We start from the raw sequence: 16302 nt of genomic DNA, 5'->3' as shown, positions 1-16302 counted from the left end.
GGAGGCTCTGCCACTGCCGCTGGAGCTCCACCACAACCATCTGCCCGTGTGTCACCGAGGGTGGGCCACGGGGCCACGGCTCAGGCTCTGCCTTTGTCAAACTGCTCTCGTCATCCCACCCCCCTCTAAGTTCAGGAGTTACAGCACTCCTTCAGACAACTTCCCTAAATCCCACAAAAAGGTGTTTTTCCAAGCTTCTGCACCAAAATTGTTGGTATTTCATCAAGAAGAGATGTGTGTGCATGCCGGGACAGGGGCAGAGGGGTGACAAAATGTAGAGGGGGAAGATGCTGCTGTTGCTTAAAGGGTAGTATTTTCCAGCTGTATTTCCAAATGGGATGCTGGAGTATAAATGCTCAATTTTTTTTTTTATTTTTTTTTTTTGGCTTGGCTGGCTGGACTCAGTCTTGCCAGAGCCAAGGACTGGAAATGTTTTTGCAGTTTACAAAAAGAGTGAAGAAAGCATTTGGGAATACAGCCTCTTAAAACCTGAAATAACCTACTGCTTCTAAGCTCCTGTAAGAAGGCTGTACATTAAGGTTAGGCATGGAAAACGTACAGCTCTGCCAGCAGGAAAATAAAATGCAGGTAAACAACTTAGCACAGTGGTTGTGTAAAAATTCACCGAGAATTCAAATGTTCACACAATGATTAACCATCATCTTTTATATTTAATCAGTCATGTACATTAAAAACACCAACACAAGGCACATTTTACAACAGTTATAAAATACAACAGAAAACAAAAAATCTGCTTGAGCACGTCTGCAACAAATCCATAAAGATAAGAGATTGTCTAGCCAGTTATAAAAAGAATAAATATATTTACACACATATAAAAATCTGCCGTAATAAGAACACGGCCTATTTCTACTGACAGAAAAACGAAAAGCAACTGCAGTCCCTCCATCCTCACAAGAAGAACATAATTGATCCAATTCTCAATGCTTCAACTATTTCTCAAAGTCAAAGGCAGCTACCAAGAGCCTAAAAATCGAGGGATGTCTTTGCCTTCCATCCAGTTACCTGAAGCAGTGCCCAGGAAACACCTCTGCTGAGGGGTCCCACTGCAGCCACCGAGTTCTGGAGCTGCTCCATCCCTCCAAACTGCTGCTCTCTGAGCACACAGCAGAGTGGGAAAAGTGATCTGGATTTTAAAGGAGAACAGATTCCCTGAACTCATAAGGCACATACCTCTAATTCAGTGCTCAGGACGCAGCAGAGCTGACTAAGGCTGTGCAGAATCACCTCACAGCGTCTTGTCTCTTAACACAGCACTTCTGATCCTAAACCTCATGCCTTTCATTACCTCTGTTATATAAAACCAAGCATCCTCACCAAAAAACAGAGATGACATGTTTTTTGGAAGGCATGGAAAAGCACTAGGCAACTACCACCCCCCCACTCTTTCCGAAAGGCTCCTTCTCCAATTTGAGCATCCTGCCTTCCTTGAGCAGCTATTTTCACACATGGAAGATAACCACACTTGAAACACTTTCTCTCCTAATTTCAGTTTTATGAGCTTAAATGTCACAGTTTTCTGCCTTCCTGGACAACACTTTCAGAAACCAGAATAAAAAAAGATGTTCTGTTTCCTTCTAAGTCTTTTGAGAAGAAAAAAAGCCCAAACCCTGTGGCATCCTCAAGGCAGAACATTCTCATCTGTATGACTGCTTGTGACTGTCATTGGGAGACTTTGTTAATATACATATTCAATCAATTAAATTGTTTCGATGCCACAATTTTTTCCCCTTTAGCTGACCCTGGAGAGGTGACAAACATTCTGAGGTGTTTCGTTATGCGACTTGTTATCTCACAGAGCAAGCAGGAGGAGAACTACCAAATTCAGTTTCGTTTTTTGCTGCACAATCTCTGCTCAAAACGTGACTGGGAGTTTTCCTGTCACAACCTGACTGCCCATGCACGGAGCAGGCACTGGAGTCACACTGCAGTCCAGCACACAGGCAGTATTTTCACCATGCCTTTCTTTCATGCCAACATAGCTGTTACATTTCAGTGAGCCCAATTTTGTTTTGTAAGGCCTCTTTCAATCACGCCAGACCCCAGCAGACAAAGCCTCAACAGTTCAGAGCTCCAGCCATTCCCTAAAATTCGCTGTCAGGTAGCTCCCCTCAATAGCCACACTGTTTGGTGCAGTCAGCAATTACCACCTCCATTCCAACCTCCTTTCGAGGTCTGAGGATTCTGTAATTTATTGTTTCATAAAAGAAAATTACAGCATTTAATGTTTTAGAGCAATTAAACAACGAGTTCATGGAAAATATAAAATTTCCAGTAAGGAAACTTTACATTAGTGTCTCTACCTAACAAGACACAGAGAGATTGTGATGCATCTGACCTTGACTGTCAGCAGAGCAGCAACACTTCTTCAGAACACAATGTTTAACAACCTGGTTGAAAATGATGGTGATGAGGGACCTGGCTGGGTCAAGGACACCCAGCTGGGTGGAGGGTGGGAAGGGGGAATGAGAGATCCAGCAGCAGGGAGCTGGGCGAGTCCCAACAACTGATGGCTTGCATAATAAGAGATCTGAATATTTAACTTCTTAATTTCTTCCTGCCTGATTGATTGAACTACTTGCACTTGAGATGAGAAAGGAATATGGTCTGGTTTGCTCATTCCTAAGTCAGTGGACTGGTCAAAATTCAAGTATGTCAATACGTGGAAATGAGCTTGACCTTTCGGAATTTTTGGTACTTGCCTCTAGGAAACTCATTGGAATCATTATCACGGCACTCTCTCGCTCACAGACCCACAGTCACTGAGGTTGGAAAGGATGTCAGGAGGTCTGTCTGCAGCCCAGCCCCTCAGGCTCCTATCAGAAGGCACTTGCTCCAGCCCCCAATCTCCTTGTTAGTCCTTCACTAAACTGACTGCAGCTCCTTCATGACCTTCCCAGTGATGGAAGGAGCTGACCAGTCTCCAGTGCCTGTATTGTCCTTCTAGCTCTTCTTGAAAACTGGTGTAACACGTGCCTTCTGCTTTCCTGTGGCTGGGATTTCAGGGATGGGGGCATTGTGAAGGAAGCATTCATTCAGCCACACTTCCTTTGCAACTTGTTTTCTGGCAAAGCGTGACTCTCCTTCATAAGATGAATCCCATTCAGGGTACAGACATGCAACTAAGCAGCAAAGTTCCTAAAATCAATTAAATTAGATCCATTTTGTGCATCCCAATAAGCCAAAGGGACACTATCACCTTAGAATCTTGTTAATCTGAAGTTAAAGCAGCTTCACACTTCTAAAATCGCCCCCAGTTTATTTTTGTAAGACTTCAGCAACTAAGTGACTTTTCAAAAGCGAAGCTCATTGGACAGAGCAAACAAATCTCAAAACTAATGAAAAAGCATCCCTTCTCTTCTAATCTCTACTGCAGTACTACCAGTATGATTGACTTATTTTAAAAATGGTCCTGACACCAGCCCCAACACCAGACACGTGAGTCAGGATGGGGAAAATGCAGGTATCTATAACCTTTATACCACGACTAATGTGTGTGATTACAAGCACCACCTGACACAGGAAAGGTCATCTGTTCTGTCCCTGGCTTCTTTCTCACCTCCATGAAAATGTTACAGAGATCCTTCCTTGGTTACACCAGGTTTAGTTCCCAGCCTCTTTCCACTTGCACACTGTGTGTCACAATGTCATAACCTCTGCTGTACTCATCCAAATTGTCTCCACCACCTCTCTTTTGCTGTGCTCGTAATGAAAATACAGTCTATGTTAAAAGCCTAGAAAAACCTAAGATACTGGCTTCTTTCAGGAATTATCCCTGTTTTCAGATCTACCCTTCCATAAAAATTGGATTGCTTGAATGTTTCTCTATCAATTAGAAAGTAGTATATAAGGGCACATTAAATGCACCTGGAACTGAAGTTTATATAAAGAAAAAAATAGGAAAAATATTCAGATAAGAAGTCAGCCTCTCGAGACCAGAGGGGGATAAAACCAAAATAACCCCCAAAACATGTAGCAGAAGCAGCCCAACAAGAGCATTCACTCTCGTCTGTTCTTGAAATCATCGGATGGCAAACACTGGATTGACTTTACCCTTCTCTGGTCCTTCAGAGCCTCTCCAAAACTTTGCTTCCTCCCTTCCTGAGGTGCCTTCACTATTTTGACACTGTTGCTGCGTTTGCTCTTGTAACTCTAAATGCCACCCAGCAGCATCCACACCACAGACACGGTGTAACAGCGCAGGTGGCAGTGGGGCGAACACTGTCACTGACCAAAACGCTCCAGGACACTTCTGTGCCATAGGAAGAGAAACCTGGACAGAAGGAAAAGGAGGTAAACAATCTGCCTATGGACTGGGAGACACCACACTGGGAACATCAGCTTCCCATTCACAAGATCATCCTGAAGAAGATTAAATATTCTAAGGTTCTTGGAGCACGTTAACAGCAGCGGGATTGCCTTCTCATCCTATCACGAACACACACATCTGGTCTGTTGCCCTAATTTTACAGCTGACAGAACCTTTAAGTTGGGGATGACCCTTTAAAGAGGACTCATCTGAAAATCTGGTAATTAACAGCTGGCACTTGCTTCAGGCAGCGTGAAATGCAGGGTCTGCACCAAACCAGTGTCTGCACACAAATGCCTTGAGCTGACAGAGCCACTGCTGTGCCACCTGCCCAGCTGGAAAAGGAATCAGCAGATAACATGCAAGGACATGAATTATCCTGACAAACAAACTTTAACTGTGACATTCCCTGGCCACAGACTTCTTAGTAAATATATTGTCAACAAAGGTGGTTCAGACTTCGAAATGTTCAGTCCCCATCCTCCCCACGATGACTGACGGTGATGAGAACTCAAGCAGCTCCCAATATTCCCCTCAGCTACATGAGTCTTCCTCCTAAACTTCCCACCTTAATGCACCTTCTCCACCAGAACCACAGAACAGGCTTATTCTGTGAAAACTAAACCAGATAAATACGTACTTGAAATAAAATTATTAAAACAAACAAAAAGGCTAAGCAAGACTATTAGGAAACAGGCAAGTTTGAGGTCTCTTTTATGACGTACAACAGCTGCAAAAACTGTGTTTCTGTTCTTTTTAATGCCACTTTTCCCTCTCTACTTCTGATACCAAACTTAAGTGAAGTGTCTTTTGCTTGGCAACTCAAATTCAGCTGTGCAAGAACATACATACCAAAACAAACCAAATACACACAAGGAAGCAACAGCAGATGTGTGCTTAAAACTAATGATTTTTGCGTATTTCTGCCTAAAAAACCTTCCAACCGTAACTGACAATCCAAAAAGCCCCAATTCCCTCACATATCTATTTTACTTTAAAGCACTGATTTCAGTGAGATGAGGCTGTTTTGAATCATTCTCATTAAGACTTTCCTTAAGGGAGTTTATGAACCTTCGGAAAAAAAACTTCACAGCTCCTCCAAACCAGACTTGCACTCAGCACTTACTGAATTCAAGCCTCTTGGTAATTTCCCCAGTTCTCTTCTCTGTGAGATGATACTACACAGAAGTGATGTCATCACCAACACCCACTAAATCAGCCACCCAAGTACCCGTGGTGGCAAAGCTGGGCAGAGCAGGAGCAGCTCTTCGGGTGACACACACAAGGACAGGGGTTGGAATCTAATATTCCATTTTACTTCTCGCTCTGCAACCGAAAGGATCCAGCTCCCACGCCTGGCTCAGCCACATCCAACTGCAGCAGGGATATGTCTGCCTGTGGGACTGGGAGGGGGATCACCCAGGGAGAACAACTCCTCTGGACAGCATTGTCTAACCAAGGCAGCTCCCGCAGCATTAAATGTGATCGGCAGGGAAGGAGATTATTTTACAGACCTACAGATATATAAATGAAGGTTTTGCAAACCAAGGATACTGTATTTATCCAGTGTCACAAATAAGATCCTTATTTCTCAATGGTGGTGAACAAGAAAGGAGGAAAGGAAAAATGAAGTGAAGCTTTTGAAGAGTATATGTTAAGGGGTTTAGATTCCGAGCTATAATTATCAGGGCTAATAGAAGTTTCAGTTTTCTTTTCATTCACACTTTGATTGTGCACAATACCTAACAGTATTTCTTGAGGCATCTCTATTAAAAGAGTTTCTAAATAAATGATTTAGGTTCTCTCTGTATCTCAGACATCTGAGAAGACAGATGGAAAACGTAACATATGTTAAAAGGAAGATTTACAAAGCAAAAATTCTTTAAAGTGTAAACCAAATTAGGGTGGAAGTGTCAGATTTCTAAGCTAACCCACATGCTTTTCCCCTGTATAAGAACAAACACTAGAATTTTTCAAATTGTGTTTTTCAACTACCCCCTCCACCCTGATTTCACATTGACTTGCAGAATTTTGCCAATAGATTGAGGGCTTTTGTTCATGTTCTTTTCTATTAGCAGGTAACAACAGAGAGTAAAATATCTAATAAAGGTAAACACTAAGAACATGGGGATTTTTTTTAACATGAAGCTGCAGGTATAATAACAAAACACTGCACGTTGCTGTAGAAATAATTAATGGCACTGGATCGTGATGCCAAGGAATGTCCAGCCAGAACAGAAAGTGAATCATCTGCAGCAGAAAACTGGGAATCATTCACAAGCTACCAAGAGATCTCTGGAGTACAGCAAAGTCTGACCCCCCAAGCACAGCCTCTATTCCTGCCTGCTGCTGGCAGGGCTTCTCCAGGAGCTCTACGCACTGCACAAGACAGCACTTACTGAGTTAATTTTAAGTCATAAGAGGGAAGGAATCAGTTTGATAAACTCCCCAGTACATGTGCAATTATCACTCAAAATATGACTTCCAAAAAAAAAAGATTGTGGACTGTCACACATGATCAGAGTGGCAGATCACCTGCTCAACTTTTCATCCCCCACACACAGACGTATTAAACTCCCTGGGAAAAAACCTATAAAAGTCTCCAAGCACTAAGAAAGTACACAATATCCTGCTATCAGCAATGCTCTAGGAATTGTTAAGAATTAGCTGCACTAGACTCTCTAAATGAGCCCATTTCTAATCTTACAAATCTCCTGTTCCAGATCACAACTGCTGGCATCAAGTTATGAGGGTCAGTCACTTCGGTGGAAAAGAAAATAATCAGCTTGTATCAAACTCACAGCTCAAAGTAAACATTCTTGCTTGGCATCCTCCTTTCCCATCCACCACCCACATTGTTACACCTAAATACTAGGTCTTATGAAACAATATAGCCACGAAATATCCCAAAAGAAACAATATAGCCATGAAATATCCAAAAAGAAACAATATAGCCATGAAATATCCCACCTCCCACCCCAGATACTTATGGTGCAAGTTCCACAAAATAGAGGACTTTCCAGTGGAATAATTACAACTGCACACACTCCTTCACCTACAGCTTTTCAGAAGATGCATTTCTTCCCCAGATTGTCTGCTTATAAATCCAAGTCTGGTCATTTAATGGAATTACCCTTTTCCTTGTTCCAGGGAGAGATGGAGGAAGCACGTGTGTAACTGCAGTTCTTACTGCCACAGCACACAAATGACACTCAAGTTTTGCACATATCCTACAGAACGAGAGCAGACCGATTACACAGGCTTCCATGGAGCTTTTCAGCCACGCAGGAATGAGCCCTTTAAAACATCCATACTAATGCTTCCACGTGCCCAAACAAAATCTGGTTTTAGATCACTGAGACGTCACTCCACCTGAAGTCTCAGCTAAGAACACAAGCTCAGAAAACCTTGCTGGCTCTCCTTAAGCTACTTTGGTTTTGTCCACCTCTTTTAGAACTAAAACCTAAATCGACTGCAACACACCTCTCTGGTTTTTGGCAGGGGAGCAGGATCAAATCAGGCTGCGCATCGGCACGAACTCCCTTCTGCGAAGTTCTGTAGCTGGCTGGGAGTCAGCCAGAGATCTGCTTATCACAGCACGTAGGAAGGCACGTGCGGCAGGGCCAGCCTTCCCCCGGCACAAAATCCGGGGCCTGGATGCCAGCACGAGGGCTGTGAGGAGAACGTGAGTTACCGGGGCTGTCAGCCCGCAGACTCTGCGGCCGCAGCTCTGCTGCTTCAGCTGAGAAAAAAAAATCAACACCCCCCCCCCCCCCCAAGAAATTCTGAGGTGAAAATCCAGCTCTAATGGGTTTCGGAAGCTGCTCATCTCACCTTTTTCCCAACTTCACCTACTTTAGGGATTCGTTAAGTCCTGACGCCGTCAGGGACACCCTCTGCCCTGGCCCAGATTACGCGGTGTCGTTTCTGGAACTGGCGCAGCTCCACAGCAGCACAAGCTGCAGGGAACGGAACGAATGCAGACAGAGGCAGGACTTCAGTGCAACCCAGACCCCACCGAGCCACCTGTAGGAGGGACCATGGTCCAGGGGCACTGAACACCTCCAGCTTTGCTGCTGCTCCACACAGTCGTATTTTTCCCACCGTGTGGTGTGCAGCATTCAGCCCTAGACCAGCTCAAGAACAACGTGGGCTCTCTGTATATTCTGCTGGAGGACCAATACCAGACACGTACCAAATAATCACGACACTCAACGTTAAAATAACACACTGCCATAAGCAAAGTTACTGTATTTCTACTTTTTGTAAGAGTCCCTTGTTTATTCTGCCCCATACTGGATGAGAATGTCCCACAACAGCCACAGAGAAGAGAAATGTTTAGGTATGAAAACGACTGTGTCTCTAATAAAGCAGTAATTAGACAAAAGCACTACTCCTACTTGGCTAGACAAGGAAAAATCTTTCCCACGGACATTTTAGCACAGGAGTCAGCTTGTTCAATACAGCACAGCCACCAGTCTTAACCTTTCTTATTCATACAAAGAGCAGCGGGGCAACTGCAAAATGGGACTATCGTGAAATTCAACGATGGTCACAGCACCCATCTCTGTTACCCTTTCATCTCTGCTCCCTTCTCCAGATCAGACATTAGATTCAGCTGCTTGGGTTTAACAGGAAAGATTGTATTTTCAGAACGTAAGCAGACCAATTTCAACGGCACAAACTTCGCCCTGGTAAGATGAGGAGCTATTTTTATCAGAAAGATTAAAGGCAGCTAAAACTTACCCTGACAAAAGGAGTTGCTTAACATCACTGCATCAAAGCATCCAGAGAAATATAAACAAGGATGAGCAGTTGCTTTCTGCCGAGCATTCAGGGCTGCCACCAGACCCTCGGGTACGGGCATTTGCAGGCTGGGAGCTGAACTGCTCAGCAGCAGAACGGCCCAGCCGGGCCCGCGGTGGCTGTGAAAGCACGTCCCCGCCGCGGCAGCCGCAGCACCCAACGGCACGGGGTGACCACTGCAATTACAGTGCTGTTCACCCACACACAACTCGCTGCTCATCCAGGCAACGAGGCTCAAACCCACCTCCCCAGGCTCCTCCAGTCACAAAAGCCCCTTTCCAGGCTGCGGCAGAACTTTTTCATTTAAGCCTCGGCATCAGGGAGCCAGCCTGGTTTAGGTCCAGGGCAGGTTTTTGACAGCAGTCACTATTCAAACTATGTGTATCACCTGCTACAACGCACAGAAACCACCAGGGATGCTTCAACAAGCAGCACTAAGTGCTGGTAACAAACCTAGAAGTGCTTTTCCTAAAAAAAAAAAAAAATCTCTGAGTGAACAAACACGACCCACGCTGTCCGCAGAGAGAGATTTTTGCCTGTGGAACACGAGGGTGACAACAGAACTCCACGGACACACTTGTCCAAAATACAGCTTGGGGTTTGCCATCCCAGTGCCCAGAGGCCCCCTCAGCCCTGCAGAACTTTCTGCAGATGCTGGAGTTCACACATCCAGCACTGCACAGAGCTCACGAGACGCACGAGAACTTGCTGAACAGGACGTAATTAAGACTGAAGCATTCCAGAACAGACCAAGTGAACTTCAAAAAAGAAAGAAAAAAAAAATAAATCCAAGACACCTCTTCAAACACCTTTCACTGGCTACCAGGAGAGTCTAAGATGTCTAGCTGAAGACTTAAAGAAAAACTGTATTTAATCTGAGTTACTGTGTAGCGTTTCACAGCAACTTGTGTATCAGCCTCCCGTATATTCCACAGCTTCCACGAAAGGGATTAACATGGTTCAATCACAAGACCTCACCTAGATATTCCCTTACAAGTCTTACTCTTGATACTGTTTCTTTCTCGCTTGTTTCATTTATTTGTAGGTTGAAAAGAAAAGGATACCATAAAAAACCCTAAAGGACACCTAACAACTATTGCCGAACGCAGATTGAGCAAGCTGAAAAAAACCACAATATTTATCAGCTCAATTATAGCAATAATTTTTTCAGTCTATGAAAACACAGCAGGCATAGCACGATTAACTTATCACTGTCCCTTTCACAAGATTCATTAATCTCTGAAAGCAGAAATGCAAGTCCAACACACTTCGTGTTCCTCAGAAACCACTGTTTCAGTGATTGAAACAGTGGGAACACCGGGAGATGTCGGTCCACACACACATGCTCTTGTGCACACACGTGTGTATTTACAACAGGCAGGCGCTGCTGGAAATGAAACATTTTGATGCACCTTATTATCTACAAACCCATCACAACTGAAGAACAAGGCACGCCAGAGAGACTACACACAGCCCGACTGCCAGGCTGCCGGGCATTTCGTCACACAACCAACCCCACAACTTCAATTATTATCTGCAAATCGTTTGGGTTTTAAAGGAAAAACGCTCGGGACCGTTTGAGCCAAGCGCCTTAAACCTGAGTCACAGGTGGGGAGGCAAGGAAAAAAAAAAGCAAAGTATTAACTGGGGCGTGGAATTAGATGGTCTTTAAGGTCCTTTCCAACTCAAACCGTTCCATGATTAAGAAGCTGTTAGGGACTTTTTATTCCGTTTTTATTCCTACATGTGTTGCATGTAGGGGCACAGTGGAAGAGCCTGTATAGGGCTGTTAGCAGTGGGTTTTCAGGAGTACATAAAAACCCTGACCACCTTTCCATGAAGCCACCTTCAGCTTAGATTTAGACTAGATATCAGAAAGAAATTCTTCCCTGGGAGGGTGGTGAGGCCCTGGCACAGACTGCCCAGAGCTGTGGCTGCCCCATCCCTGGAAGTGTCCAAGGCCAGGTTGGACGAGGCTTGGAGCAACCTGGGACAGTGGAAGGTGTCCCTGCCCATGACAGGGGGTTGGAACGAGATAAGCTTTAGTGTCCCTTCCAACCCAAACCCCATTCCACGATTCTACAATAAGCAGGATGGTCAGCCCTTCTCCTTCCCTACCCGCACCCCACTCACCTGCGCACCCCCATCATCCGAACTAGGGAGCTAAAAACGAGGACGACGGAGGAAAAGAAGGGGAAACCCGACTCAAAAAAACGCCTTTTCCAACCGCTATTTATAGCCGGGACGGTACTTGGCGTACGGGTCCCGCCCGGTAACTTCGACTGCAGGAGGCCCAACCCACCCCCGCCGGGAACCGCGGCAGGGCGGGCGGTCCCCCCAGCCCCCCCCTCCGGCGGGGCGGTCGGGTGTGTGTGTGTGGGGGGGGAACCGCCGTGGAGCCCCGCCCGAGCCACCCCCGCGGCCTTACCTGTGCTATCGCTGGCGGAGAAGCCCGGCGAGTTGAGCTTGGCTCGCTTGGGGTTGGGCGGCCCGTCGAGTAAGTTCTCCGCCATGGTGGCCGAGGCGGCGGAGCCGGTGATCGTTGTCGGGGGGGTGCCCCGGGGGGGGGCCGAGCTCGCTGTCCCCGCTCCTCCGCCGCTCGGGAACCCAACAGCGCCGCTCAGTGCCCGGCCGGCCGCCCCCGCTCCCCCATGCCGGGCCGCCGCAGGCCGCAGGGAGGAGGGCTCGGGGCGGGGAGCGAAGGGCCCAGCGCCCCCTCCCTGCCGGCCGCGCTCCTCCCGGGCGCTCCCCCCGCCGCGGTGCCCGGATGGCGGCTCAGGCCGTCACTCGGGGCGCATTCCGCCCCCCCACACGCTCCCCTCGCCTCGCCCCGTCCCCTCCCCTCCGCGGCGGCGGCTTCGCCCCGGCCCCCGCCCGCCGCCCGCCCGCGGCCGAGGTAGGGGAGGGAGGAGGGAGGAGGGGGGGGCGAGAAGAGAAGGGGGAGGGGGGGCGGCAAAAATTAAAAAAAAAAAAAAAAAAAAAGGAGAAAAAATCGTCAGAAAGCGGAAAAAACCGCGCCGACACCCCCACGAAAAAAACCGCCCCAAAACAATGAGCGCGGCGCGGCGGCGGCGGCGGCGGCGGCGGCTCCCCCCGGTCGCGGCGGCGGCGGTCGGTTGGCTCCGGGCGGCTGCGCCCCTTGCTCGGCTCGAGCCGCCCCCCCCCACCACCGCTGTGCGCGTCGGCGGCGCTCGGCGCGGCTGCCCCGTGCGGCGGTGGGGCGGCCCCGCTGCCCCCGGCCCGGCCCGGCCCGGCCCGCTCCGCCCGCGCCGCGCTCCGGCTCCGCGACAAGATGGCGGCTGTTGATTCCTCAATTAAAAAAAAAAGTTTTTTTTTCTCTTCTCTTTTCCAGAGCCCTCGGGGGCGGGGCGGGGGCGGGGCCTGCGCGCTGCGTCAGCGCGCTCGCGGGCGCGGCCCCGCCTTCCCCCCCTCGTCCCTTCCCTCATCCGCCCCCCCCCGCCGGAAAGGCGCGCGCGCGGCGGCGGAAGCGCCCGGCGCCGTCCTCAGTTGCTCCGCTGAGGGGATCGGGGATGGAAGGGGAGGTATGGGGGGTAAAGGGTCTCCGGTGGCGATCCCGCCCCCCAGACCGCGCCCTCGTTGTGCGCGGCGGTGGCCCCCGCAACCCATCCGAGGGGTCTCGCCTCGGTCTATCCTGCTTGGATCCTGTCGGGGCTCCTCCTGTCGGGGCTCCTCACGCAGTACCCCAGAGCTGCCCCCTCACAGCGTCCCCTCTTCGTCCCCCACAGCGGCCCCTCGGATGCCTCAGGGCCGCCCTTACAGTGTCCCCTCTCAGTCTCGCCTCAGTCCCCCTCAGAGTGGCTCCCCAAGTCGCTCGCCTCGGTCTCTCCTTGCTCCTGTCAGGGCTCTCCCCACGGCTGCCCTCTCATAATGTCACCTCTCCGTCTCCCCTCAGATGTCCCCTCCTCAGTGTCCCCTCCTCATGTCCCCTCAGATATCTCAGAGGCCCTCTCACAGCATCTCCTCTCAGTCTCCCCACGGTCCCCTCTTCCCTCCTCAGTCCCCTCACAGTCAGCCCCACAACTCCCCCTCCCAGGTGGTTCAACACCCTCGTACAGTGTCTGTTCCCTGTCAGTCTCCCCTCAGTTCTCTCAGATTCACCCCCCAAGTCGCTTGCCTTGGTCTCTCCTTGCTCCTGTCAGGGTTCCCCCCTCAGTGCCCCACAGCTGCCCCCTCACGGCGTCCCCCTTCCACCTCAGCGCCCCTCAAATATCTCAGTGTCCCCCTCACAGTGTCCCCTCCAAGTATCCCCACAGTCCCTCCTTCCCCTCTCAGTCCCCTCACAGTCACCCCCTGAATCTCTTCTCTCATTTTCCCCACGGATGGCTCAATGCCCCCTCAAAATCCCCCCTCTCAGTCTCCTCTCAGTCCCCTCAGAGTGCCTCCCCCCAGGTCACTTGCTCAGTCTCTCCTGCTTGCTCCTGTCAGGTGCTCCCCCCTCAGCAGCCCACAGCTGCCCCCTCAGTCTCCCCTCTTCTCAGTGATCCCCTCACAGCGTCCCCTTTCCATCTCCCCTCAGATGTCTCAGTGCCCCCCTCACAGTGTCCCCTTCAAGTCTCCCTACATTCCCCCTTGCCCTCTCAGTCCCCTCACAGTCACCCCCCACAAACCCCCCTCTCAGTCCCACTGTAGATGGCTCAACACCCCCTCACAATCCCCCCTCCCAGTCTCCTCTCTCAGTCCCACCATGGACATCCCTTCTCAATGCCTCCCTCACAGCATCTCCTCTCAGTCACCCCTAGTCCTCCCAGTTTCCCCTCTCAGTCCTCCTACAAATGTCCCCTCTTGGTCTCCCCTCACTGCAACTCCCCTCACAGTCTCCCATCTCAGTTTCCCCTCAGTTCCCTCTCTCAATCAGCCCTCACAGTCCCACCACAAATGTCCCCTCTCAACTGTCCCCTCACAACCTCCCTTGCCAAGCTCCCCCCTCAGTGCCCCCATTTCCCCCCCCGTGCCCTCAGAGCAGCCCCACATGAGGGCAAATCTCCAGTGGGAGCTGACCCACTCTCACAACAAACCCAGCCTCACTTTACAAACACCTTATGCTCTGTCTAGACAGACCTCCCCAGCCCAAAACAGGTTTAGAAGACTGGTGCTCATATACTTCCATGGATTTCCATACTGGTTCCCAACCTGAGAAGCAGGTCGTATAAGCCCTGGTGACGTGTGTGGCAGCAGAGCTACTTGTACCCAAACTGGTTGCTTGGGGCTGTTTTCATCGCCTTTGTGTTGGAATGTCCTCTAAGGGCAGCCTCAACGGGAAGAGAGGCTGAAGAAGGGCACTGAGACAATCCCGAGGATGTGTTGATGAGCTCCATAAGCCGAGGTGGATTCATCAGCAATAGTGGATTGGTTTAAAGGAGATCCATAACGACATCTTCTTTTGCAAAGAGTAGGTCTGCCTTTTGTTTACTGCAAAACTGGAATTCATTGCATTTACTTCTACATTTACATGCATTTCATTACATTTACTTGCAAATTCTGTATTTATTTACATGGTGCCTGTCCTTGCTAAGGTCTGGCTGTAATCACGTGGAGGTCTCTCACAGGCCTCTGCTTCTATCACTGTATTACTCATTAGTTACCCAAGTAAGGGCTCCCTGGTGCTGCCTGCTTTAATTGCCTTCAAAACCAGCGAGTTCCCATGTGTTTCAGGATGTCTTGGTGTGGGACAGGGTTCAGTGTCCCACAGTGGCTCCAGACATGAGAGCAACAGCTCTCGTCCAGCAGTGTTTTACTGTGACAGAAGGCATTTATCCCAGTTTAGGTGAAGGGAATACATTTTGCTGTTGGAGGTGAGGGGTGGGAGTCAGGTCAGATGTCAGGCACAGCTGAGGACAGCAGTGCCCTTTGCTGGCTGCTGCTTCAACTTTTTAACAAGTTTGGTTGGTGTATTTTGAACTGCAGCTTGGATCACTTCTTGTGTTTGCCTTGCCCTTTACAACCTGGGCAACCTAGAGCAGTGAAAGCTGTCCCTGCCCAGGGCAGGAGGGTGGAATGAGGTGGGCTTTAAGGTCCCTCCAACCCAAACCAGTCTGTGATTCTATGATTACATCACTTGTGGAATTGCTGGAGCAGCTGACACCAGGAGCCCCCATAGCACTTAGCTCCCCTGATGACCCCCTTCCCTGCTGCTGCTCTAACTCTGCAGCTCTGGCATGAAGTCAGGATGGAGATTTACCACTGGGGACAGACCCTGAGTGGTCCCACAGCTACCTCCTGGCTCCAGGAGGTTCATGCTGCCTGGTGCTGGGCAACACCGATGTCACACCAGCACTGTGACTCTGACCACACAGCCACTGAGCAATGGACTCCGACAGCCCCAGTGCTGTGACAGGAGCTGCTGTGTTGGTGCCTGAGAGGGAAATGCCATGTACTCAGCGTTGGGAACGGGGAGCAGACCAGAGGAGCAGACATGGAGGGTGTGGTTCCTCTTCCATTAGTTTGGGAGAACTCTTCCATCTTTACAGCAAGAGCCAGGCTTGCCATGTTGGGGAAATCAGAGCGGGGCTGTGAGTCCCAGGAACAGAGTGGAAGGGCAAGGAGGTACTTTGGAGAGAGGGAATTCTTTCCCTGAGGCAGTGGGGGCAGAGGAGGAGGATCCTCTTGCTGCTGGGTCCTGCAGCTTCTCCATGACATGATGTCCCTTCAGGATGGCCTCAATTGCCCCCTGCCATGAGATCCAAACAGCACCGGGTCGATGGCAGGAGGGAGAGGAAGACTTTACCTGTTATCCACTGCCCCCAGAAACAGGGCTATGATTAAATACCCCCAAAACCCAGGAGTTCTGCAGCACCCAGGGTACCACAGCCCTCTGGTATCAGTATTGCAGGAGTCAGACAGCCTGAACCACTGGCAAATGCCGAACATGGAATGAGCTCAAACAGAGTAGGAGGATTTTGTGAAAAGAAACTCTTTGAAAGACACCACGTAACAAGCACACCAGGATTCCCAGTTTGGACCTCAGTGCACAGCTCCCTGCTGCCCCAGCTGATGGCTAAGCCCTTGCTTGGATTCCTGCAGCCTTCATCCACGGTGCTTGGGAGGCAGGGTGAAGCAGGTGCTTAATGGAGAACTCCTTTATTCAGGGACTAGTTCCAAGAGAAATTGCATAATAAAATCTGCACTGCTGCAGCCCATTGCCAGAC

At 49.5% G+C, this 16302-nt stretch overlaps 1 protein-coding gene across 7 annotated transcripts in view; it reads right to left on the bottom strand.

Annotated features, from left to right (window-relative positions):
• Positions 1–12010, bottom strand: part of CREBBP (CREB binding protein) — a 95327-nt gene extending 83317 nt beyond the window's left edge. For all 7 annotated transcript variants that reach the window (XM_017808794.1, XM_017808801.1, XM_017808795.1 and 4 more), the window contains exon 1: positions 11565–12010. In XM_017808794.1, the coding sequence (XP_017664283.1) occupies positions 11565–11649 (85 nt within the window). In that variant the 5' untranslated portion in view covers positions 11650–12010. The remainder of the gene's footprint in view (positions 1–11564) is intronic.
• Positions 12011–16302: the final 4292 nt, after the last annotated feature.

The sequence above is a fragment of the Lepidothrix coronata genome, unplaced genomic scaffold (genome assembly GCF_001604755.1).
Source record: "Lepidothrix coronata isolate B3197 unplaced genomic scaffold, Lepidothrix_coronata-1.0 Scaffold24, whole genome shotgun sequence".
Lineage (NCBI taxonomy): Eukaryota > Metazoa > Chordata > Aves > Passeriformes > Pipridae > Lepidothrix > Lepidothrix coronata.
This window is presented reverse-complemented; position numbering and strand designations above follow the sequence as displayed.